We start from the raw sequence: 27,090 nt of genomic DNA on the forward strand, positions 1-27,090 counted from the left end.
CTGAAAAGGACTGTGATTATTACTTGGGGTGAGTACCCACGGGATAATAACCTAATTTCTTACAATTACCAATACAATTGATTTAGCATGTCAATATGCCAGAGTTGCCAATGAAACAATTTTTCTACCTGAAGCAAAACCTATTTTTTTTCAAAGAAGCACTTAGAAAAATATGAACTCCACAAATGCCAAATAACCCTGCTGATTATTTTACAGACTGTCATATTTTAATATCTAAATTGGACACTTGTCAGGCAGGTGATGTTTTGACTTCCTATGTCCTGAAGTCATAGGAACACCCTTAAACAAAATAGTTTCAGAGTTCTTCTCGGAAAAAGCTTCAGGTACACAGCTAACCACAATTGCCAGTCTTCACTCACAATTATCAGGGAGGCTGTGAAGCATGAGGGGCTGTGAATGTGTGCCCCTTTCATGTCATTTCCTGGAATCACTTGAGTGAATCACAAGGGTCTGGCACCAGTGCAGATCGCACTTCACTAGAAATAGCTCATGCAGTGTGGATTTCTGTTTCTCCTGCAGAGATTCATACCGGGTCTGTGTCTTGTGCGAGTTTCAGGTGCAGAAATCTTCCATGAGTTGGTAGTAGGCACCTACGAGATCGTGCCTGGGTGAGAATGCTGCAGTGTCCATGAACTGCACACAGGTGCATAGATCGAACCTATGGTGTCCTGTGTGAGCTGCACACATGCATAGATCCAGAATGAGCTGGACAGGGCCCGAGCTAGAGCCCTGTGGGAGCGAGTGGTAGCTGCATGTAGGTGCGCAGATCGATAACCAAGTATGAGCTGCCGGGGTCACAGCCCTGCAGTGTCTTATAGGAGTTGCACAGAAGTGATTATGCTCTGCTTGGGTCTGAGCTATACAGTGTGTGCTGTAATGGTTGCACACAGGGGTATTTATCCTACCTCCGATATGTGCCCTGCACGTCCTTTTTAGGTCTCGCCTGGTGACGCAGCGCTATAGCCAGCGATACCTATTGTCTGGACTTGCCTCTCATGCGAGACAAGAGATGGGCACGCGCAGGCCGGACTGAAAATGTGAACGCGTGCGTTCACCACGTGCAGTCACGCGCTGTGCCCATCTCCTGTCTCCCTTAATGTAAATGTTTTTGTACTTGTATAGCGCACAGCTACCCGCAGTGGGTTTCCCGGCGCTTGATGCGGGGTGGCACACACTCACCGGGCTGACTCAGGACTCCCCCCGCTGTTCTCGAGGAGTCCCTGCTCACCGGGCTCTTTTTCTCATCAGCGGGGCAGGCTCAGCAGCAGGCTGGGCTCTCCACGAGCACGGGAGCACCGCTGGCTCGCACGCTTTCTTTTTCCGGCTGGCTTCACGGGCACAGGAGCGCGGGGCAGGCTCCCGTCTGCTTCCTGTCTTCTTGCGGCCCCGCCCCCGTCCCAACACAGGTTGCCTGACTTCCTGTCCGAGCCGGGTTGCGGCATTGATTTCCTTAATACGGCGGCTGCAATACGGGTTAGGCTCCCATTGCAAATTAAAGATAATAGCGGAGTGGGCACCCGCTTTTTTAACGAGCACCACTGCAATCTGCAGGTACAGATCAACACGGGGTTATTTTAAGCGACATTTGAAAATGTGTTTACTGCACTTAAGTATTTTTTCTGTCTGTGCCCCCTACCTCTCTCCCTGAGGCACCTTCAGGTTCGAGAACGGCAGCCGCGCATTTCTTTTGTAATGCACGGCTGTCGAAATCGATTAACACAAACTTGTTAGCTCTGTGTTGGAATGAACGTGTCTGGGTCAGAGACTTCCATCAAATGAACCGCAGGTGAAAGAAAGTTCCCCTAATGTCTCCGCACTTCACTTGCTTTCAATTGCTTACACTGTAATCTGAGCCAGATTTAACAACGGGGACTGCTGCTGGGTTCAATGAGGCATTTTGTGCATGTGTGCCCTGTCTTGTTTATTAACTGAATACTAGTTTACGGGCAGATTGTACCATTCTTGGGTTTTGGAGCTCATTACGCATAGTGGGAACGAGTCGCAAAAAATAGAATTCCAGATGTAAAATGCTTTATTTGCTAGTCTCAAAGTGCACGAGTGGGAAGTGATTTATAAATATTTCCATTTTCACTTTGGTTTTGCATGACACAAAATACGCATGGAATTGTTTGTGAATCACATAACAGATTAGCACTTTGCCCGCAATCGTGGCCGTTAGCCTTGCTTAGTGCCCGGTTACCATTAACAAAGTTGGATTTTATCACTGCAATTACAAAAGTGCAAAATCAGAGAGAAGGCAGTGTTCACCTACAGGACGTAACAAAAGTGATTATGTTCCTTGTGCCTCAATTCAGTTTCTAGCTTACACGTGTGTCTACGCACAAGGGCCTGGGAAACGGAACAAGCCACGGTGCAGGAACGTTCAAGGTTTTAACTACTTCAAGCTGCACTGCTAGTTAGCTGCCAGCTACTGACCGTGCCACCAACCAGCACGTGACCAGCTGAAACTAACTCAATGGGAGAGTTGTCTATTGCTAGCTAGAAGGCATGTTTTAAATGCTCCGACCTCAGCAACACGAGCTGCTGAACTGAGCGCTCCCAGTTAAATGAATGTGGGCAGCAGGTCACAGTTATCAGCAGAGACTGCTTAATGCACCGTTATATTCATTTGAAGCTGTTGGTGGTGCTGGCGACTTTATAATATACCACAAACCTCAGGATTTTTTTTTTTACAGATTTATATAGCGCAAACTCGACCCAACGGTATTGGAGCGCTTTACATGAGCATCATTTGCATTCATTTTTTTGTTGCTTTGAAGGGCCTTTGAGATAGACATTCAGTTATTATAATGCTCATGCATATGCACACCCGCGCATTTATATGTATACATAAATATTCGTTCTACGCGCGCCAAGCAGTTCTGCAGCATTAGCAGCTCTTAGAGTGAGTCCCTTCTTGCCCATCTGTCTAGTCTTCTGTGCGCGCGGCTCGAGACGCAGCTTGGACGTAGCACGCGCAGCCCCGACGCGCCCCTACAGTTCTTAGTGGTGGTGAATAAAGCCATTTCTCATTCTCAGGCATAAATAATGATACATATGTATTAATTAAGCAATTTTGTGTACCTTCAAAATCAATGAGAATTAAACATGCAGATAATTTAGAAATAAAATGTCAGCATGGACACTGGCCCCGAAAGTATTCAAAGTTGGTATGTTCATGCACAGTTGTACAGCATTTCATTGTTGTTTTAGTTACTTTCTAAGTACTCTTAAATGTTGGTAACTATGGTAACCCAGACACTGAAGATAGAAGGAATTTGCTAGGATCAGCATCGATGATCAGGTTTGGATTGGGGATGCAGAGACTGGAACAGTTCTTTTTGACTTAGTTAAGAATTTACATTCCAGCCTGATGTAAAGTAGGGTGGCAAAGGAAAATCCTGCAATTTTTGGAGGAAGAGCTAAATACCGAAGAGAATGCACCTGTGGTTTCTTCAATGTCACTATTACTGTGGGTGAAGAAATTCAGGTTTTGTATTCTAGCATTTGTACACCACTTACTATCTGTGTGGAGATCTAAATTGCTTGCCGACATGCATAGCAAGTGACTTCATGAAGGGTGTATAATTCAAAGGGTGTTTTGAGTCTATCTGGGAAGTGTTTTCATGTGTGATGGCCTCCAGGGCGGAGTAATCGTGCTACAGGATGCATCTCCGGGAAGTGTGATGGATGCGTGTGTGTGAGAGATATACTAGCAAATTATAACTGTAGTAAGTCCTCAAACATATAGCCAAAAGGGGAGCAGGATGCTGTGTACATGTTCATCAACAAGGGGGAAATCAAAGAAGGCCCTCTAATCCGTATGGTAACATGAAAAAGGCAGAGATGTTGTCAAATGAGTGTAAGGATCCCAGAAGAGCAACAATGGGAATTGATTACATGCGCAGTTGCCTGACACTTTTTTTTAAAAGGAAGGAATACTGGCTACTACTGAACAAACACACCTGGTGAACGGGAAAAGTAGTGGAAGATTTAGTAGGGATGTTTCCCCTACTTGACCGCCAAGAGCATCATCATACTATAGGGTTGCGATGGGTGGAAAGGACCGAATGGGAATGGTGGCTTCATGTTCGCATTTTCCCCAAAAATAAAATACTTGAAGGATTTTCCATGACTCTCGAAATCAGTCCCTAAATTAAGAGTTCATCACTTCAAGATTTGCCATGTCTGGGCAGACCACTGTGGATGTATCCGTAACAATGTAGAAGGGAAAATAAAAACATGCATTGGCATAGCCAATAGGTCTCGCCTTTGGGACCTTATAAGTATTTATTTATGCAGCACAATATCCTTGTTTCACTTTACTAGTGCATAGTGTCTAGCATGTGGTTTGGACCAGCACAGCAGCTACAAATGTCATTAGCTTTCCTCTGGATATTTTATTTTAAATAAAAAATCATGTATACAGTTGAAGTGCATTTTTTTTTTCACACCTGGAAACCGACAATGTAGACAAAACTACGACATTGCTACAGCACGAAACATCGCATCACAACCTGGCCAGCTAAAAACTCAAAATGTCCTGTTGATTAGCATCCCTAGCCCTACATTGCTGGTAACTTTTCCATCAGTACATAAACGCAACACAGGATGTACAAACCTCTTTCCGTACACCTTCTCAACAAAGGTAGGCACAAGGAGAAAAGACACAAGCCTTAAGCTGAAGTAAAATTCCCATATTTATGTAAACACTCACGAATATGGTGCCTTAAAATACTTTAATAGTTCACTACTGCAGGAGCTGTATCAATATAACATAAGCAAGGTCTCTCTCTTCAATACTGCAGGAGCTGTATGAATAAAACAGAAGCACAGTCTCTCTATTCACTAGTGCAAGGTCTGTGAGAATCCAACAAAGCAAGGTCTCTCTGCTCACTACTGGAGGAGCTGTACAAATATCAGACGCAATGCCTCTCTACTCACTAGTGCAAGGGCTGTGAGCGTCCAAAAAAGCACAGTCTCTCCCCTCACTACCGGAAGAGCTGTACGAATATAACAAACGCAAGGTTTCTCTACCCAATAGTGCAAGCACTATGAGAATTTAACAAAAGCATGTTCACTTCTAGAGGAGATCTATAAATATCAGACGCAAGGTTCTCTACTCACTAGCAACAGACACACAATTGATAGCCGGAATGCAGAACAAATCAAAACCTTCACCCCCAGTCAAGAGATCTGGGTTAAATCCATCATTCTTTTACTCACCATGCCACCCCAGTTTAGACCTGACCATATGCAATAGGTCTCGCGTTTGTGAGAGTTTAAGCTATTGGCATTGTAAATAACAATGCTTTTTATTTATGTTTTAAAAATCAACAAGTAAATAAAAGGCATTGTCATTTACAATGCCAATAGCTCAAACTCTAGTAATTGCGAGACCTATTGCATTGCAAATGCTTGTTCAACCGCTCTTCGGCGAGTAGATACTGGCCAAGCCGTGAAATATGACCTATGAGCTTTACGAGGGGACATAGGTCGTGACCTGGTCAGGGTTCCCTTGTAAACTGCACACAGGCGGAGATAATCCTCCCTGGAGGTTGTCCTTCAGTGTCTTGTATCATGAGTTGCACAAACACCCTGCCTGGATTACACCCTGCAGTGCGCTGTATGAGCTGCACACACACCCTGTCTGGATCAGACCCTGCAGTGCGCTGTACGGAACTGGTGCCTGGGTCAGAGCACTGCAGTGCGCTGTATAAGCTGCACGGAGCTGTGGAGCTGGTGCCTGGGACTGAGCACTGCACTGTCCTGTGTGAGCTGCACGGAGCTGTGGAGCTGGTGCCTGGGTCAGAGCACTGCATTGCCCTGTATGGGCTGCACGGATAGGGTGACCAGATTTTCAAAAAAAAAACGGGGACCGGTCATAGACATAGAAGTAGGACTACGGTTTGCAGTAACCATCAACCTAAAAGTAGGATTATTTGACAGCTGTCATAGACATAGAAAAGGGACAACAACAACAGCTCCCTCCACAGACCGAGATGAAGCATTACAGACAACAAATCCGAGGTCTTTTATTGGCACCCCTCTCCTTTACACAGCAGCATTAGTACTTCTTATTACATTTACACTTTTAAGGACAACAGCATATATTTGCCAAAAATCAATAAAACATCACAGGCTACAAAATGCCAGTGCAAACAGAGCATGCACGCGCATGCTCAACTGGCATGCTCAACTGGAACAATGAAAAACAGGGACATTTCTGTGTTTACCTGGGACACTGTTTGAAAATGGGGACATTTGAGTCACTTGGAGAAAAGTGTCGGGACACGGGGACACTTCTCCAAAAACGGGGACCGTCCTGGGAAAACGGGGACGTCTGGTCACCCTATGCACGGAGCTGTGGAGCTCGTGCCTGGGTCAGAACACTGCAGTGTGCTGTATGAGCTACACAGAGCTGTGGAGCTCGTGCCTGGGTCAGAACACTGCAGTGCGCTGTATGAGCTGCACGGAGCTCTGGAGTTCGTGCCTGGGTCAGAACACTGCAGTGCGCTGTATGAGCTGTGTGGAGCTGTGGAGCTCGTGCCTGGGTCAGAACACTGCAGTGCGCTGTATGAGCTGCACTGAGCTCGTGCCCGGGTCAGAACACTGCAGTGCGCTGTATGAGCTGCACTGGGCCGTGGACCTCGTTTCTTGGTCAGAACACTGCAGTGCGCTGTATGAGCTGCACGGAGCTGTGGCGCTCGTGCCTGGGTCAGAACACTGCAGTACTCTGTATGAGCTGCACGGAGCTGTGGAGCTTGAGCCTGGGTCAGAAGACTGCAGTGCGCTGTATGAGCTGCACGGAGCTCTGGAGTTCGTGCCTCGGTCAGAAGACTGCAGTGCGCTGTATGTGCTGTGCGGAGCTGTGGAGCTCGTACCTGGGTCAGAACACTGCAGTGCGCTGTATGAGCTGCACTGAGCTCGTGCCTGGGTCAGAACACTGCAGTGCGCTGTATGAGCTGCACTGGGCTGTGGAGCTCGTTTCTTGGTCAGAACACTGCAGTGCGCTGTATGAGCTGCACGGAGCTGTGCAGCTCGTGCCTGGGTCAGAACACTGCAGTGCTCTGTATGAGCTGCACGGAGCTGTGGAGCTTGAGCCTGGGTCAGAAGACTGCAGTGCGCTGTATGAGCTGCACGGAGCTGTGGAGCTCGTGCCCTGCTCGGAGCACTGCAGTGATCTGTATGAGCTGCACTGAGCTGTGGAGCTCGTGCCCTGCTCGGAGCACTGCAGTGATCTGTATGAGCTGCACTGAGCTGTGGAGCTCGTGCCCTGCTCGGAGCACTGCAGTGATCTGTATGAGCTGCACGGAGCTGTGGAGCTCGTGCCCTGCTCGGAGCACGGCAGTGCGCTGTGTGTGCAGCAGAAAGGTACCCATATCGAGTCTGGGCCAGCAAGAGCTCGATATTGTAACACGTAGCTGCACTCATCCATACATCGGTCCTTTAGGAGCTGCATATAGTCTAGCTTTTGTCGGAGAAATGTGGAGTCTTGTTTGCACTGCACAGCAGTGCATTGGCTCTGCGTGCGTGCTTGCCCTGCAGTGATTGTCAAATCTAGACCATAATCGTGCATGGTCCTACATGCGCAGCACGCATCTGCATAGACCTAACATGGATCAGAGTTTTCGAATGAACTGCACATACGTGCAGATATCCTGCCTGGGCCCGAGTGCTGTTCTGCAGTGCCCTGTATGAGCTCGGAGCCCTCCAATGCCATTTGATCCGCACTGAAGTGCACAGGTGCATATGCCCACCCTAAGCATTGCGGTGTCCCTTATGAGCAGGGCGAAGGCTCTGCCAGGGTGAGCCCCCGTGTCCTTTATGTGCTGCGTACAGGTTCATAGACCTGCCCGGGTCTGTGTTCTGCTCTGCTGTGCCCTGCCCTGTATGGGCTCCGAGCCCTCCAGTGCCCTGTATGAGCCGCACTGAAGTGCACAGGTGCATATGCCCTCCCTGGGTCAGGGCCTGAGTGATCGCTCCGTGTCCTTTGTGCTGCGAACAGGTGCATAGATCTGCCCGGGTCCTTGTTCTGATCTGCTGTGCCCTGTATGGGCTCCGAGCCCTCCAGTGCCCTGTATGAGCCGCACTGAAGTGCACAGGTGCATATCCCCTCCCTGGGTCAGGGGCGGGCCTGGGTGATCGCCTCGTGTCCTTCATGTGCTGCGAACAGGTGCATAGATCCTGCCCGGGCCTCTGCCCTGCGGAGTCCTGTGTGAGCTGAAACCCGTCATAAAGCGTTCGTTCGCCTTTGCTACACTAGGCCCCTTGCCCACTGCAGCCCAATAAATTCTGACTTAACGTACTTTGATTGCGATCGGTTAGTTGCGTGGTGTATTTCAACCTTCTACCCGCAGAAGGAAGGGTGTCACCTCTACGTTTATTGTGTAGCAGTTTGTTCTAGCCTAGGCAGCATCATAGGTCACTATGTGTGGGCTCTGGGTGCCTTGTGCGGTTTCATGCTGCACTGCATTCTGCAGCATTGTCTGCCATCTCATGGTCTCGTCTAGCAGGCTTTTCAGATTCTGGTCGTCCATTTGTTGTGGAAAGTGATTCTCCCCGCCAAACCTCGCAGGTGATTGTTCGTCGCTGCATACTTGTTCCAGTGGGTTCGTGTGCCAGATCCTTGTCGATAACACCCACTTCCGGTCTTCTTCCGTCTTTCAGGTTTGTCTGCATCTGGCATCTGCAGTCCATGCGATTGGTGTTTGTCTGTCTTTTAGTTTTCCCAACCCCACTTTAATCACCATTTCATCTCGCGCTTTGCCGTCGTTAGAAACATAGTTGATCTGGTTCATTATGCAGATATCCAGTTTCTGTCTTTTTCCACTTCCGGGCCTTTGAAATGATCGGTTCTGACTATTCTTAAAGCTTCCCCCCCCCCCCCCCCCGGTATCTCCGAAGCCTTTCTTTGCATGCATTGTTGGGCATATTCCGGTGCACCACGAGAGTATGTTTACAAAATAGTAGATGCGTGGTTTCTATTGGGTCATGTCCCCTTAACAACATATTGGTTCATGTGACCTTTGTCACATGCCAGGCAGATAAGGTCAGAGTGGGAGGGGTGATGAACCCGGAAACGCCACTCCCAGGGCTACTGCACTTCTTGTATACAAAGGGCTGCTCTGTGGAAAAGTCTTTCCTGTCCCTGACTGCTCAGCGAAGAAGCAGAATGGAGATCATAATCGGGGGAGCTGTGAAGTTTCAGGTAAGAAGTGGGGAGAGTGCACCTTCTGTGGAGAGGATGCCCTGTATTCAGCATTCTGCTTCAGTGCACCCTGTATCATGTGTCTGAGGGGAAACCTGCTTGGAAACTGGCTGATTTCTGAAAAGGCGTGCAATCCGATAGGCAAGGCAGGGCTGGTGCACAGTGATTCGTGTCAATATAAATCTGCAACTCTACATAAGTTTCACCAGATTCGACTGGCCTTGGAGCCACCGGCCTGCCGATTAGTTTGTTAATTTCTCTATTTCTTGAGTAGGTTGTCACTGTGTGTGCTAATCTCTGCTCCAATCAAGATGTCTTCAGGTTTGTCTCTCTGTTATGTTATAGTCTGTCCTCTGCTGCTCCTCTGATTGTATTCCCTGTGTCCGACCCCTGGTGTCTCTCTATTTTGAGTGTCTACTCTGCCAGTGTGTATCCCAAGATGTCTCTTCTACGTCACTTTTCCCAAGTCTGTCCCATGTCGCATTGTGTTCTCTTCTGCACCACTGTATGATCTCCCTCACTCTGACTCCTTCTGTCTCTCTGCGTCCTTGTTAGCGCCGGGCAATCCCCCGGTGCGTTGCACGGGTTGTGCCGGTTTTGGGTCCCTGGGGGCCGTTTTTGTTACAGGTTCGATTTTGCAGCGCCCTGTACTAAAATCGGCTGAAAAACGGCCCCAGCAAAGTGCTCGGCGGCCCCTCCAATCCCCCCCTAATCCCCTCCCCGAGTGGGGAGGGTTCTGGCCGAGCACTTTGCCTGGGCCGGTTGTGGTTCCCAGTCCGGCCCTGGTCATTGTAGGTCTCCTGGTGTCGCTGTTCTTTTGGATTCCGTGTCCCTTAGTTTCCCCGGCTCTTCTTTGTCACTTAGCCCAGTCACTCTCTGTCCCAGGTGACTTTAATCTCCTTTCCCATGTTACATACGTCTTTTCTGTGCCTCTGTCTATCCCCTATTTGTCTCCGACCTCCTCTCTTCTCGGTCTGTTTTATCACTGTTACCAGGTGGCCTGTTTCTGATGGATACTTCTAACCACAGATTACTAACCGTGGGAATGTTACCCAAGTGTGAGACTGGATCTGGAAACTTTAATGCAGGACTCTTGCGCACCGGTAGGTGGTGTCACAACGCTCCGACATGTCACGGTGTGGAGGGTTCCAATATTTGGCGACCTGGAACTTCACCTCACAGTCCTGCATGACATTCAGATTCAAATGAGCACAATCGATGCAGGCCCTAGAATTGTGCTCCGCCGCCAGGCACAGTAAGCAAACTTCGTGAGGGTCCGTCACAAACGTCTGTTCGCGATAGTCCTTACATGGCTAGAACCTGTTATTTGAGGGGGTGACATTTTCTCTTGCACACCATAGAAATAAAAAAATAAAAAAAAGGTCTAAAGAGACCATGGAGTTCCTCCGGATCTGCGTTTGAAGGCCCGTAAAGAAAGGAACGGATGTCAGTCTGCATGGGTGGGACTCACAGATTGGCTCTAAACTTTTCATGAAGGAGCCAGACTGGCTGACTTTTTTCTGAGGGGGAATTTTCATGCAGAGCCTCCAAACGGTGCCAAAGATGCAACAAAAAGCCTTTCCTATGGACTATAGAAACGCACTATACTTACACACTAGGTGTATTGAAGGATGTCTGTTTCAAAATGGATACAAAGCCTCAACTGTTCACATAAAGCCTCAGACTCTAGGGCGTGCAGCTTCTTCACAGGTAATTCATGAGTGCATCACTATTTGTTTAGTAGGTGGCTATGATGCCTTTGTGTAGTAATGGATTCACCCTCTAGCACCAATGTTGAGTACTGTCTGGTTCTGTGTACATGTCATCAACTCCAGAAGTGCAGCTCCCCCAAACCTTACTCACTACTCACCCTAGGGACGGTTCTGCCAACGTCTTCAGTTTTGGGCTTCAACTGTACGTGCCCTGTCTTCTGCCTTAGAAGCCAACAGCTCCAAAACACCACTCTACATCCACGCCCCAACAAAACTGTTGTGTATTGATTTAGATTCTGTATACATTTTCCCGATTCATGCCCTTATATAGGCATAGAAATCCAGTCCTTATTTAGGCATAGCCCATGCTACCCAAATACAGGCATGGCTACTTCCATCCATTCATCTACGTCACAACGATTTCTTGGAAAACCAGACTCTTAAGCAGAAGGGACTTCCCCTAGCCTGGATATTGATTTCTCCAAGAAACTAATTATTATGCTTGAACAACTATTCCTTAGGGGTTAATTCATGGCGTTCATATGCCCGACTTTCAGGCCAACACTGGCATTCCTAAACACCTTCAAGGTATAAATATACCTTCTCTTGCTATAGCAAAGCACGGTGTGGTTCGGTGCAGTTCGACTACCTACTTGCATGACGCAGCTCGCTACAGCAAGTGCCGAAGGAAGCCAACTCTCCAGCTGACGCACTGACCAGAAGCTGTCATCTCCTGGCTAGAATTCCAGCTCTGGTGTTTCTGACTCCCCTTGCGGGGGGTTGGGAAATCGAGTCTGTGAAAGAGATACCAACCTCTCTCATTCTAAGGTATGAGCTGATTAGAACCATGAGAAACCTTTGGCAGTTCTTGGCAAAACTAAACCTATACTAAAAGACAAACACCTACTTCTTCCCTGGTACTAGACCTAGGTTAGGTACATTGGGGTAGGCGTATTTTAGAAGCACTAGTTGAGTATTTTAGCCTGTGTTATTTATGTATGTATTTTTGCATGTCATAGCAGCAGACAATGCTATTACAGTATTATTTTATATTACTGTTTACGCTGTACGCATTATACTTTGCATTCTGTCTAACGATTGTAGCAGTTCACCTATCTTGCATGAGAACGAAGACTGTTCAATAAACCCCTTTTATTGAAACCCCGTCTCTCTATTTCTGTGCAACTCTGTAGAAACGAAGCATGCACGATTGACTGAGTAAAATAGTTATCTTTTGTTTCCACGGTTTCTGAAGATATGTTTCGATTCTTTGGGTAACAAAGTTGTCATGTTAATGTGGTTGTCAGGAACTAATCCCTTGTGTATTCGAGAAAGTTTCTAGTGACCTCTGTCTCTGGCACTCACAATTAAGTTTAGTATACTTGATGGAGGCAGACTGACCTCAGTCCTATGTCAGAACTATAGTTTATATTATTCCAATGTGCAGAGCCTATTGGGAATATAGGAACTGCATGATGCCTTTGTGTAGTAATGGATTCACCCTCTAGCACCAATGTTGAGTACTGTCTGGTTCTGTGTCCATGTCACCAACTCCAGCAGTGCAGCTCCCCCAACCGTTACTCACTACTCACCCTAGGGACGGTTCTGACAACTTCTTCACTTTTGGGCTTCAGCTGTACGTGCTGTGTCTTCTCCCTTAAAAGCCACCAGCTCCAAAACACCGCTCTACATCCACTCTCCAACAAAACAGGCCGGGTGCGGTACTGCAAAGCAGTAGGCATGCAGGGAAAGGGCACACTTGTGACCAGCCTTTTTATTGCAGTGAGGAAGAGGGGTTTTTGCTCTATGTTCTCTGCCACAGATTTCTAAATTGATCCTGAAGTAGGATTATTTAAATCAGTAAAATGTGTCCGGAATAACTGCCCCTAGGAATCCCCTTACTTTGTAATGCTAAACTTTATGGTGCACACTACAATATCAGACTCTTCACCACGATCAGTTGCAGGCTTTTTAACCCAGACAACATTGAAAACCAAGCTGGAGCTACTTTGCCCACCCTCTGTGACCCACTTATTTTGGTTTGTCTGCCCACTCTGCTGTCCCTGTCACTTTTACACTTTTGTGTGACCCTATTAAGCGTTGTGTCAGGGCATTTCTTAATAAAGGTGACAATACAGTGACAGATTGGGACATGTACATTTAAAATGGAGTTCAGGTAGGAAGTGAAGTTTTGAATGCATCACTTAAGAATACATCATCCCTGCCTTCAGTTTGATGCAGTATCCTCAGCATGACAGCACACACTTTGTCATGGGAAGCAGGGTATATTGTCCAGAGAGCTCCCTCACCCCTGCCATGTCCTTACAATTATGCCTGTATTCCCGGTCAGTTCTTAAGACACCTCCGTCCGCTTTCTCCCAAACCAAACTCTCTTCTTCCGAGGTCTTTATGTCTTAGTCATGCAGCCAATAGTCAGACCACCCAGGTCTGCACACTGCACCAACCACAATACCCACCTGTTATGACAGTGCAATGCGACAGAGGTGATATTGCACTATATATAAATACCACTTACATCTGTGTTTTCAAATATTTCCTCATTTGTTCTTTTGCCTTAGAGGGAAAGGTCAGCCTCAAGCAGGCTGACAATTGCACAAGCTGTCTCAATTGCAGGTACAGATAAAATCCTATGTGCATCTGTCTGCGTCGTGGGCTAATACACCTTCACTATCCTTCTTAAGCTCTTACAATAAGCTCATTAGGGCTTTGGGTAGCCAGTCACTTGCAGCACGTCCAGGATAGGAAGATGAAGCTCCGGAGAGCTCTGCTGAGGAGGCGCGATAGCGCCACTAGAAGTACGGTGGGTTTCCTTTTCAAGCCGTGAGTTCTGTGCTCAGAGGGATGGCATGGGCTTCCGAAGGAGGAATTAGTTAGCAGAGAAATCTTGGGCTTTGGCGAGCAAGGTTTAGATGTGTGAAGAGTTCAAAATGGAGATCTTGTTCTATGGGAAAGCTGTAAAGGATCGCCTTAGATGTTTAGGGAGCATTTAGGGGTTTGGCTGAAGTCCCTGGATTTTTTAAGTACTCATTAGGTTTGCTATACAGGTTAACGTTTCTCATTTTTAAATGATTTGTGCAGCACTGTTCTATAATTACTATTGCCTCCCTTCACTACTATTGTCCTGACACCTTCTGCTCCAGGTTTTGAGATTTTGCAAACTAGAGTTTCATTTGGCTTGCGATGCTGTAATATCTGTGGCTTGTTTCAGCTTCTTTTACTGTTGCTATTAATTGGGTATTTATTGCAAATCGGGGAGTGCGTTCTAGTGTTTAATGTGGTTTTATCAGAGGTCTTACTAAATACATTGAGTGAAGTCTCGGTTCTTTGGGGTGGGAGTTACAACTAAGACACAGCTCTTCCCCGTAGGTCTGTGTCTAGGGGGCACCCAAAGACCACCCTTCTGTGGTGAAGGGGTCTGCTGCCCCCTCTTCACAGGATATGATGGTTGGCAATGGTATCAGTGTACGATTGTAGTCAGAGATGCAGGCATTTTTTGTTGTACCCTGTAGTGGAAGGAGTCCACCAGGTAGAGTTCAGGTTGCTACCTATAACAGGGGTATTTTGCTTTCATGATGTGTGTGTGGCGGGTCAGTGGTGGCGTTCACACGTGTGTGTCTGCTGCACTAGATAGTGGTTACTTGTGTGCTTGTGTCCGGTGTCCATCTTTCACTTTGAAGCCTGCACATCACCTCTTCTTCTCCCCTCAAAAAGTCAGTTCTCGCTGTTGGGTGAAGTAGGCTAGCCAGCCAGATCACTTTGATGTAGCCGCAGTTTCCCTGACAAAGTGAAGTCCACACCTCCCCTTTCCCCTGTCCTTGATCCCCTTCCCCTTGTTAAATGACCTCCCTGTCTGAATCCATTCCACATTCACCTGAACTAGCCTATCCATTACCAGGTGGTCCAGCCTGGGCTGCATGCACAACCCACGGACTGATCATGCTGTAAGCGATTACCTACGGGATAGGATTGGAGGAGCACATCAACATTCAAAGGGTGCAGCCTCAAAGAAGGGCTAGGCATGCCAGCCAGAGGAACATTAGTATTTTCCTCCTCAGCCACTACTCTGTTCAGCCTTGGCCATCACTAAGGAACTCCTATATACCTGTGCAATAGAAAAGATTATTGCAGAACCAGGAGTGGGAGACTGCTGCTAACTCATCACTCTGCCTTCAGACAGGGCTGAAATTCGAGAAGTCTGTGGAGTTGCCCTGCTTCTGGACTTGTGCATAGAAAGAAAAATGTGCATGTTTGCAAAAGGGGTTGGAGTGCTTCAATCAGAAGGAGCTGACCTGATCTGCAGACTCCGACTGACGCGCCACTGACTGAAGTCCTGAATGCCGGACCTCCTGATAGACTGAGATTTCTCCGGAGTCATGAAATCTCCTGCCAGCTGCTCGGGAGTCGCAACTCCTGCTGTTGCGTGGAGCTGTTGCAGTATCCTCACAGTCTAGAAGGGTGGGGCTGAATCTTGGATCCCCTTCAAGAAAAAGTGCCTCAATTTCACAACCATTGAAGTACCCTTTCTAACTCTATAGTTTCGGAGATATTGTGGTGGTTTGAAGCCTAGTTAAACTCCCTCAATTCCTGTTTATGCGTACAGCCCACTGACCACTGGACTATACAGTGACCATTTTGGGTACCCCGATCGGCTGGTGCCACCATCAAAAAACTTTGATCAGTGGTTACAACATCTTGGCCACCTTTTCCGGAAATACAGGCCACCCTTCTTACTGATGACCTAAAAGTCGCCTTGTCTGAACTTGTAGTTCAGTCATGCACTGTACCCTTTACTTCCCAGAGGCTACTGAACTTTTGGTCTCAGTCGTCTGGAGTTGTGACCCTCATCTGGGGCTATTGTGGCCAGAAGCAACATCACCTTAGGTCAACTCTAGAAAGTACCCTTGGTGCACCTAGAAACATCATTTTGCAGCTTGGGCACTTCACTCTTTGGGTGGTTGACTGATTTTGCGTTCTTTAGATTTGTGATGGATGGACTGGGACGATTTCCTTAGAATATTGCTTTAATTAAAATCATTGCAACCAAACTCAAAAGAATCTTAGGGGGTTCCCTTTATTTCATTACATTTTGCAAAAAAGGTAATTTTTTTACAGATCCGAGTCGACATGTACTGTGTCCTCACAGGATAACATTGATCACAGGGCAGTTGATTCAACACCTTGTGCATAGAAGCTAGAAACACTTTTGGGTTTTAACTCTAGGACAGAAGGTGCAGATGTTCTTTGGGAACATGTAATTGCAGTGTAAAATAACTTACATGTACTTAAGTCCTTTTATTTTTGGAAGCCATGAATTGCCTGGACATTCTCATTATTAAATGTTTTAAGCTGTCATGCTTTTTCTGTTCGACAGTCAAGTGCTAAAAGGGAATACTTGGTCCATCAGTGTACCCGCATGAATGTTGACACCCTGGGTTCACTTCAGTCTGTTCAGTGACAATTCCTTCAGGCGATTGCTGTTTACCTTGGCTTTAAGTGAGGGTAAAGAGGCTTGCAACATACAGTTTGGAAGTAAGCCCCACAACCATTCATATGAAGCAGTGAGGATGTGCAGACTGGTTCTTGGCCTTCTGACACTTAGTAATGCAAGAGGGGCTTGATACCCGTCCATCCTTTAACTTATCTCTTTTCTTTATTTTTTAGCAGGATACAGTTGCTGCTGTTCAGAGGGCTCCAGAAAAGTTCCCAACAACTCCCGAAGGTGAGAATAATGAAGGCTTGAGGGAGACCACGATTTTGTTAAAGAAATGCTTTCTCATGCTTTTTTTTTTTAAACAGTTTAGAATTATTTAAATCTAAAGGTATTATGCTGAATTGATACAATTAATTTGTGTCAGGTGACTGTTTTAGATAGGATAAATTACATTAAACAGGGGCAGGCCACTACCCCAGCACCTGGGGCAATAACTAATATAGAAACCACGCTGGTTCAAGGATAACATTACAAAGCAAAGAGCATATCGCAACTTATTCAAACCAAAGATCTGCAAATCTAAGTAAAAAAAAAACAGAAAAAAAGGTAACCACACAGAAATTCTTTCAAAATGGAACCGTTTTTTGTTATTTGAATTCTTCTTTGCAAAACAAACAGTACCGTACAAAATCTGATACATAAACAGAAAAACAACAAAACAATATGTTCTCACAAGGTTACACTAAACATATATACAAAAGATTGCAGTGTAAACAAAAACTTATTGGCCGAGAAATAACAATCGGAAGGTTTCCCCTTATTGTAACAAGAACATGGTGCAATAAATGCTTCCTCTTGATTTGCCAAAGGGGAACATTGATGGCGGTTCAACCTTGATGATTTGCTAGGTCATCATCAGGACATATAAAATTGAGAGCATCCCAAAAATTTAATTTGAGGCATACAATTCAAATATCAACCCAGACAATGGTTCATGAGGTCAGAAATTAACGACTGTCTTAATTTCATTGTTTTAGGGAAAGCAATGTTCCCGTACCACCAGGTGTACAGAGAATTACACTGGTTCGGGAAACATCAAGTTCCGTCAGCGCGTCTAAATATTAAGGCAATTCATAATTTAAACCCAGCAGAAGTCAATTTGCTTTAAGGTACCTCAACTGTACTGCTGTCTGACCACCAAGGACTATATGTCCTTACGATTACCTAACAAATCTTCAAGGTCAAAACGCCATCGACGTTCCGCTTTGGAAAATCAAGGGGAAGCATTTATTGCACCATGTTCTTGTTACAAGACGGACAACCTTTTGATTATTCCTCTGCCATTTTGTTTTTGTTTACACTGCAATCTTTTGTGCATATGTGTATATTTAGTGTAACTTTGTGAGGACATATAGTTTTGTTGTTTTTAGGTCGAGCGTAGAGCTGTGCATGCGTATCATGCGCTGTCTAGCTCAGGGCCTATAGTTGTTACTTTCGGGGGAATCTGAGACAGCATTCAGCCACGAGCCTCTGCTGTCTCAGATTTGTCCTCGTGAGCGCGCCTCGCGCTTTTGTATCAGGCTGCCCGCCCCCTGGCTCCGAATCCCTGCAAACACGCAGGCACGCCCACAGAGACGCACACGCAGGCACGCGCGCGCGCACACACACACACACCCACACAGGCAGGCAGGCACGCGCACACACACGCACCCCCCTCCCCCACCACCACCACCACCACCACTCACGGGCCCACGCGCACACACAGACACACATATCCCCCCCTCCACTCACCGTGCTCGTTTGTGGCGTCGCCTCGCTGCGCTCCTTTTCTCCGGCGCATCTCCACACGCGGGGCACTTCTCTGTATTTTCACGCTACCGCGGGGCTCTCCCTCCATGATGGGAGCCCCGCATCAACGAGCAACACCGGCCTCTTCCGGCCGCGTCACAGGCCCCGCCCATTACACGGGCAAGGATGCCTGACTTCCTGGTTATTCTACTGAACGGCAGGGCTGGCTTATACTGTCCAGCGGTGGTCACTCTCAGCTAACGGGTGCAGTTACATTTTTGTAACGGTCAGTGTGAGCTGCTCGCACGACAGATATGAACTGTCACTCACGGCGCACAGGTGTGGACCGAATTAATGTGCAGTTGTTTTGGCCAGTGAATTGAAATGACAGGTCATGATGTCATAGTTAGAATGTAAGTTGGGGTTATTTACTTTGTGTGTTAGAATGCTGGTGACATGTACACTGGTTACTTTACTGTGAGCTGTGTGCCTTTGGGGGGCGTGTGTGATCCATGGTTGCATGTGACTTAGCTCCCGTGCTAGCGCCTTGCGGGCTCTGACGTCCTGGCGCTTGCAGGGGGCGCTGGGTGAATTCAGTGTGGGTGCAAGGGTGCACTGTGGCTCTCAGGGTGCGCGCTGGTGTGTACCGTGATAGGGTGACAGAGGCGGGCCTATGACGTGTACTCCTGTGACCGCTTTACAGTACTGCTGCGCTACACTCCTCCCCCTTAATGTCTCTTCCTGACTCAGCACCGCGTTATTCTGGGCTAGTTTCTTCATATTATCATGGCGCCCACTTCATGTATATGTTTTATGTAGACGCGGCGGGCACCACTACAGTGACATACGTTTTATGGAGAAGACGAGAGGGTTGAGTAATATTGTTGTTTTTTTTGGTGGTAAAGCCAGGCATTGTCGTGACATTCATCACTGTCGTTATGACAAGATTACACTGGCATTGTAATGACGTCGTCATGGCTCCGATTCCAACATTTTCCCCACCTACAAATACCTCCAAGGACCTAACCTCACCCGCTGGCGCTCTGACTTATTACAATGGGCAGATTCTGAAAAGGAAGCCCCACTGAGAGAAGCACGTCGCCGCTTTCGGCCGTGGGTCACGCACATGCCTAGCACACCAGATTGCAGGTTTGCCCTCAGATAGATGGTTTGGCCAGGATTATCTACCTCCAGCATAGCAAAATTGATACCGAGGACTGAGCGAACCACTTCTAGGTGAGACTTGCCCTCTAACCCCTCCCAACCAGCAAGTGATCTCGAGTTCCCCAATACTGAAGTTAACTATATCATTGTCCCCACAGTTCCATTAATAGGATAGCTCTACTTAAAGTAAGCTTGTTTCCTTACAGCGAGCGCACACCACTTGTGGGACGCTGTTTTTTTTTTTAAATTAATGGTAGGCGTTTTGTCTGTGCTTTTATTAGTGGCTTTTCCCCCTTCCACCTTAAATGCTGCTAATTGCTTATCATGGCATTCCTGGGCTGCTACAGTCAGTGCAGATCTAATGGCTTTTGTGAAGATATGTTGCTTCTGGTGGAATAGGCTGCTGCGTTCAAACAGTAATCTTCGCAAAATTGTTTGATGCTCCTCTGAAAGAATGCTGTTGCTGTAAACATGTAACCCACCACAGAACGAGCTCACCATGGCGCCTGTGAATGTGAAGCTGTTTGTGTAGATGATCACGCATAGAGATATCCCTGCATACCCCGCACAGTCAGCTGTCCTGCCTATGCTGACGGTAGAAGAGCAGGAAACAGGACAGGTTTAAAAAGAAAGGCGCAGCACCATGAGGTGAAACATGCCGAGGATCGGCCATGCAGAACGACCTGCGTTACGGGACAAATATTTTTTTACGGATTTTGGGCAACTTCATCAATGAAATTACACCATCTAAAGTATTGTATTAATAAGGATAGCAAAGGTGCTATATTTGATCAATGTATTCCCTGAAATAGCATTTAACAAACCAGATATTACATGATTTGTTCACTATGTGGTTTCCTCACACATCCCCATATATTTTGGTTAAAACATCTTGCATGTGTTAACACCTTTCAAGCAGAGGGCTGCCAGCTTCTTCAGTGACACTATAGTTCATTTGTAGCCAGTCACTTCCGCTCATATACATCGCAGTACCCAAATTGCTTTGCTAACATTTGCGTACATGTTTTGTTCATTGGACTATACCATAATTCTCAAACTCCGATTGGACTATACCATAATTCTCAAACTCCGAACGTTACATTTTACCCAGCTCTCCCGTGTTGCTTCATTGCTCTCTCCTGCTTTTGCCTCATTTTTTTTTGTTTGTGAGCACTGTTTTCTTTAATGAGTTTCTCCTACTGCAGGCACGGCATGCTTTCCTGCAACATTCAGCGCGCCATGCACATTTTAACTTTTTAAGCAGCAGGGTAAATGGCGGACGCTTCTTTGAACAGGTCTCACTTTTACAAGTGTTTGAGCGATTGGCATTGTAAATGTAAATGACAATGCATTCTATTTATGTGTTAAGTAGCAAAACAGACAAATAAAAGGCATTGTCATTTACAATGCCAATAGCTTAAACTCTTGCAAATGCGAGACCTATTGCATTGCAAATGCTTGTTCTGTTTATGTTTTGGATTTTGGACTGTACTGTTTGTTTTGTTTTGCAAAGAATAATTCAAATAACAAACAACTTTTCAATTTTGAAAGAATGTCTGTGTGGGTACCTTGTTTTTCTTTTTTTTTAACCTAAAATTGTGCATCTTTGGCTTGATTAAGTGGTGCAAATATGCTGTTTGCTTGTAATTTTATTTCTGAACCATTGTGGTTTTTATACTATGTTGGATAGGAAGCCAAGATCAGCAGGATGGCGGGACTTGTGCTTTTATAAATTTAATAAAAACACATTTACGGGTGCTTTGTTGCTGCCCAGTGGACCATGGGTGGTAGCTATTTAAAGAAATCGGGATCCTGGAAATAAAACTGGTTCGAGATATCTTAGTAGCGTGCTTGGGTTCATGGATTGTTGCTACCTCAGCAAGGTTTCTCTGTGCTCCAGTGCACTGGAAATGGGACATGCCCTGGGTCTCCAGAATAAAAGGTCTTTCGCCTTATGCGATTAACCCTTTCACTCCCCTCACCCACCCTGCCTTCTACGCTTTTTCTCACCCACTTCCTTGCTCCTGTCGTCTTCTTGCCTCCTCTCTCCCTCCCATTTTATCTTCCATTCTCTTTGTCCCTTTCTGCTCCTTTGTCCTCCTATTAACATCCAGGCCTTTCGCCTCCTCACTCCCTTTTGTTTATCCATTACAGCTTCTGAATCGGACAATGCTGTGTTTACTCGCTTCATGAAAGCGCACCGGTGTTATGACTTGATACCTACCAGTTCCAAGCTCGTCGTGTTTGACACATCTCTGCAGGTTTGTGAACTGATGGCACTTTTGGCCTTTTGTCTCTTATTTTCTTGCACACTTTCCGATCACGTTATAGACCTGCTTTAGATGTCTGGAAGACTATATGTCATCATACCCGTAAACATTATATGCATCCACAAAGTATTACAGAGCGCCATTGGTTAGCTGGGCTGTCCTTCAAGTCTGTGACATTTTGTGGAATATTACATTGTTCCATTACTGTTTAAATTAAGTTCTGGTGATACAGGGCTACATGTTGCCCTTACTCTCCATGCCTCTCACCCTACCTGCTTGCTTCCCCCTTACTCTTTACTCATGCACTCCTTTCACCCCCATGTTCAACCTCATCTATATGATTACCTTTCTTTTCATTCCATTCACACAGCTTGCTGACTCCTTACTCATTTTATGAAACACCTAAAGTGTGGTTACTTATGGAGTGTGCAGGTAGTTTGTCAATACAAGTAACTGGTATTAACTATGAACTTTATGGTAACTTCTTGAAAAACATAGCGAATACACTTGGTGCTTCCTATTGTCCATACTTGATCAAAACATATCAAAACATTTGTTTAGGCTTTAGAAAAGAAGCAACAATCATTAGACTTGCCAACTTGAATATGCAGATTTATATGTTGAAGCCACACCCTCTCTGTGATCTTCCATGCTCAAATAAAAGGACACTAAAGATTATTTGCTATTGTTCCTTTCAACCGTTAACAAAAGGACACATTAAAGGGCATCTGGTCTGTTCATATTTCTCTAGTATCTGCACTTTGACGAGGCTGTGGTGGAAGACGATGGAACTTTAGCAAGGACGTGTGGTATTGCAGCCTGCTCTATCAAGCGTTTGAGTCTCGCACAAGATACCTCTTGTAACAGCCTAACATACTGCTGTCTGTTACAGTGAGCATTTGGGTCTGATGAAAGGGACTTCTAGTAATGGCCTATGGTACTGCAGCCTTTATCAGGAAAGTGGTCTTTTGAAAAAGTGAGATGAATTGCCGTTGCCAATGCTTGTTTTACTTATTTGTGTATTACTGTTTTACCCTCTGCTCTTTACCTTTCCTTGGCCCTATTTCCTCTGTCCAAGGCACCAGTGGAACTCTTATCCTCTGTGTTTGATTCTACATCCTCTACTTGTGGCTTCTGTAGCCATGTGAAAGTTTCCAACACAGATTTCCTACTTGAATGGTAAATTCCAGTGACCCTTTAATGTCAGCATGTGTCAGTCTTTTGTATACCTTTTGTTCTGTGGTGTGCCGCACGATTGTTGGACTGTATCTGCTTTATCATGGCGTGACTCTCACTGTCCTGAACGAACTCCTTGTGTAATAAGTTTGGTTAAGTGATGTTCTGGATATTTATATGTGATCCAGTGATATTTCCAACTATTAAAGTGAGGGTGGCTAAATAGCCATCATCAATGTTTTATAGTGGAAGAGAAAATAATGTTGGATGGCATCCAGGAGGGCTGACAAAAATGCAACTGCAAAATTGAAAAAAACCAGCAATAGCAAAGCCAATAGGTCTAGCGTTTTAAAGACGAGTGCTGACTTAATCACTTTGTCAGCATTTGTTTGCATTGGTGTCCTGGCGTGCTTTCTTTTATCTTTTTTTCTGTATTGTTCTGAAATGTCCATTGGCCATGATGGAACCGGAAAGTTAAAAAAACAAAAAAAAAGCCAAAATGGCTAACAGTAAGTCATGACCTATACATGTGGATGCGTTGCGAAGCGTGCACTTCTGCACACACACACGATTGTCATCTTCCAATGGTAAGGAAAACCATTACGTGATGGTAGTAGTGCCTATGCTTCATTGCATGTGCATGCATGTGTTTTGAGTGCATTATTGTGTTGTGACATACTGGTGGCCATTTTAAGTCTTTATACTTTACGGTTTAATCATGGTTGACAGATATTTCAGAATAGTAAAGTAAAAATAAAAATAAAGTTCTCTGGAGAGTGTAAAAGAGAAGCAAGTGGCCTAAAAGCACTTTGTAGCTGCTGGGCCTTAAAAAATGTTTATCTGATAGAGACTTCTAGCAGCAGATTTATTACCTTAGAATATTCCCCAGGTGTCCTACTGGATGTGGAAGTTTTCGCGCAGTACCTCTGTGTTTCGGTAGGTGGTGGTGTTTGGCTTGGTGGCGCCAACACCGAAAGTGACGTGCGCTGTCCCTATATAGGTGCCACCCCAGCATGCTGATGTCAGTTCTTTTTTTATTTTTGCGCCAGCCGTGAAGAGCTACCCCATGTCACTTTTTGACTTTTTTTTCTTGACTTTAACAACACTTTTTTAAAAATTGGTTGTCCTGGTGTGACAATGATGTCCCCAAAGAAACCTGCAGGTTCAAACCACGTACTGCCTGTCACCGTGACGGACCCGCACTTGGTTTGTCTGTGGTACTTGGAGAGGTACCACAGCTCCAAGACCTGCGAGAAATGTCACACTGCACCTGAAGGCGCTGAGGGAGTGTTCCCTCAAGCTCCTCGCCACCCGAGGACTCCGCAACATTAACAATCCCGGTTGCATGGAAGGTCCCAGGACCGTTGGCGAAGCCGCACCCGACAGTCATCAGCTCGATCCAACTAGTCGAGTAAGTCCCACCGCAAAAGGAAGTTAGAGGTCTTTGACTTTGCCATGCTGTCCAAATCCTCAGATGAGGCGTGGAAGCGTTGGCACTCCAGGTCTTGCACTTCTGTGGAGCCTGTGCCAGGGTCCGCTCCACGCCTCCTTGACTTTCCCATAGCTGGATTGACCCTTGCCCAAGTAAAGGAGGTCTATAAGTCCATACACATATGGCGTGGCCATCTGGGAGAGGTGGAGATCTGAGGATTCGGGTCTGCGGCAGAGTCTGGGCTCCACATCCTTCGGGTGACCTGAGTGGCATTTAAGGCCGTTTTTTCCTATGTTCAGAGGAAGTCTGGTGCAGGTGTTCATAGACAACTTCAGCGCCATGTGCAACTGCAACAAACAAGGCAGGGTGGCGTTATGGACCCTTTGTCAAGAGGCCCTGCATCTCTGGACATGGCTGGAACGTCAGGGCATTTCCCTGATGGTTCAACGCCTGCTGTGCTCCCTGAATGGCGGGAGGGGCGAACACAGCCTTTAATGCTTAACGGATCACATATGGCGTCTCCATCCAGAGGTGGCGCAAGATGTCTATAATGAATGGACATCTTGGTTAGATGCTGGTTGCCACTGCTGAGAACGTGCAATCCAGCACTTCTGCATACTGGAGTTTCCAAGGCGGCTCTCATTTAGAGACGCTTTTCATTTTGAGTGGCGTTCCGGCCTCCTGTATACCTTCCCGCCGATACTTCTCCTGCTCAGAGTTCTTAAAAAGAGCAAGAATGACCAGGCCCAAGTCAATCTTGTGGCTCTGAATTGGGCACAGAGAACCTGATATCCTGAGCTATTGAGTATGAGCATTGTTTCTTCAGTCAGGGTTCCTCTTAGGAAGTACGTTCTGTCGCCACGACAGGGAAGGTTCTTGTACAAGTATTGTACACCCTCCTCCTTCATGCTTGGAGATTGAGCAGCGAGAGTTGACATCTTTCGACCTTCCATCCGAAGTCTGTGATGTTATTCTGGCAACCAGGTGTCGCCTCCACCAAGATGGTATACACCTGTTGCTGAGACAGATTTGTGGCATTGTGTATGTAGGCCATCGACGTTCTCTCTGCACCCCTTTCTTAGGTTTTACTATTTGTTCTCTATTTGACCCAGCAGGGTTCTGCTCTGAGCACAGTAACGGGCTCAGCCATTTTAGCATTTTTGTTGTTGCCAGACTAACCTTTTTAGGTCGAGCCTGGGCAGCGCATTGCCTGCTCAGTGGCATGCTGTATTGGAGTATAAAATAGAAGCCCCGCCCACTGTACGCCCATATTTGTCATTGGCTTGTGTCATTGCCCTTCGTAAATGCTGCCTTCTGATTCCTTAATAGGCTTGTTAGTCCCTCCTTAGTACTGCCATGACTTCATTTGTAACCACCAATGAGGACCGGCCCTTTTTTTTTTGGATGTTACATAATCAATACATTTGTAGAGCGCGCTACTCACCCGTGAGGGTTTCAAGGCTCTGCATGGTACGTCTTTTTTAGTCTGTAAGCCCTATTTTCTTTAATGAGTTTCTCCTACTACAGGCACAATATGCTTCCCTGCACCATTCAGCGCGCCATGCATGCTTTCAATTTCCGAGCAGCCCAGGGCAATGACGGCTGCTTCTTTGAATACGTCTTGCGTTTACAAGAGTTTGAGCTATTGACATTGTAAATGACAATGTCTTTTAGTCATGTGTTAATTAGCAAAACAGAAAATAAAAGACATTGTCATTTACAATACCAATAGCTTAAACTCTCGCAAGTGTGAGACCTATTGCATTGCAAATGCTTGTTTGTTCAAGTCACCTGTTGTGACTAGGTTCCTTAAAACTCTCCAACATATGTTTCCTCCCAGGCCGTTCATCATGCCTATTGGGATTTAAACTTAGTTCTGACTTTTCTGATGTACGCACCTTTTGAGCCACTGCACAACTGCCTGCTGCAGCTGCCAACCATAAAGGCTGCTTTCCTAGTGCCCATAAGATCGGCCAGGAGGGTCAGGGAATGGCAAACACTGTGTTTGCACCCTCCTTATACCACCTTTTATCCACTGCCTTCTTCCTTCCGAAGGTAGTAACACCCATTTACGTAGGCCAAAATATCACCTTGCCTACATTCCGTCTCACCCTTCTACAGACTCCACTGCCTAAACCGAAAACGAGCATTGTTGTTCTACCTTGATTGTACCAACGAGTTCCGGTTGGTCGGTCAACTCTTAGTAGGATATGTTGGAGCTAAGAAGGGGAAGTCCATGCAGAAAGGGACCATCTCCAAATGGCTAGTGCTCTGCATAAAGATCTGCTACACACTGGCCAAAAAGCAACTCCTGAGGGCCTGAGTGCTCATTCCACCAGAGCCAAGGCTGTGACCACTGCATTAGCTCAGAGTCCCTGTCCTGGATATATGTCAGGCAGCTATGTGTGCATCTCGACACAAATTTACCAAACGCTACAACCTGGACAGTCAGGTCCTTAGTGATGGGCACTTTGCCTGTTTGGTCCTGCAGGACATTTTGATCTAAATCGGTTTCTCAGACCCACCTCTGGGGAAGCATTGTTTGTATATCTAGTTTAAGGTAAATAATCTGCAGCTATAAGTCTTTATCAGATGAATGAGTTTCATACATCTGGTAAAGCCTTATCTGGCAGAGACTCTGTCTAGCTGCAGATTCCTTATTGACCCTCCCATCCACCCCGCTCTGCGAAGTGATTAGGGTGAGGGTCACCCTTCTAAGGGCTTTAGAAATTTACATCAGCTTTAAGTGTTCCTCATGACTCGTGCTCCCAGCGTGGAAAGTCACGAAAAGAAACTGATGTCCGTGTGCCTGGGTGGCGCCTATATAGGCACAGCGCACGTCACTTCTGGGGCGGCTGAAGTGC

General features: G+C 46.3%; 1 protein-coding gene across 1 annotated transcript in view; it reads left to right on the forward strand.

Moving 5' to 3' along the window:
• The window catches only part of PRKAG1 (protein kinase AMP-activated non-catalytic subunit gamma 1), a 160,701-nt gene that overhangs the window by 15,182 nt on the left and 118,429 nt on the right, over positions 1-27,090 (forward strand). Inside the window, exons 2-3 of the mRNA XM_078685813.1 lie at positions 16,627-16,684; positions 21,503-21,609. Of these exons, the coding sequence (XP_078541939.1) occupies positions 16,627-16,684; positions 21,503-21,609 (165 nt within the window). The remainder of the gene's footprint in view (positions 1-16,626; positions 16,685-21,502; positions 21,610-27,090) is intronic.

The sequence above is a fragment of the Lissotriton helveticus genome, chromosome 1_1, assembly GCF_964261635.1.
Source record: "Lissotriton helveticus chromosome 1_1, aLisHel1.1, whole genome shotgun sequence".
Classification (NCBI taxonomy): domain Eukaryota; kingdom Metazoa; phylum Chordata; class Amphibia; order Caudata; family Salamandridae; genus Lissotriton; species Lissotriton helveticus.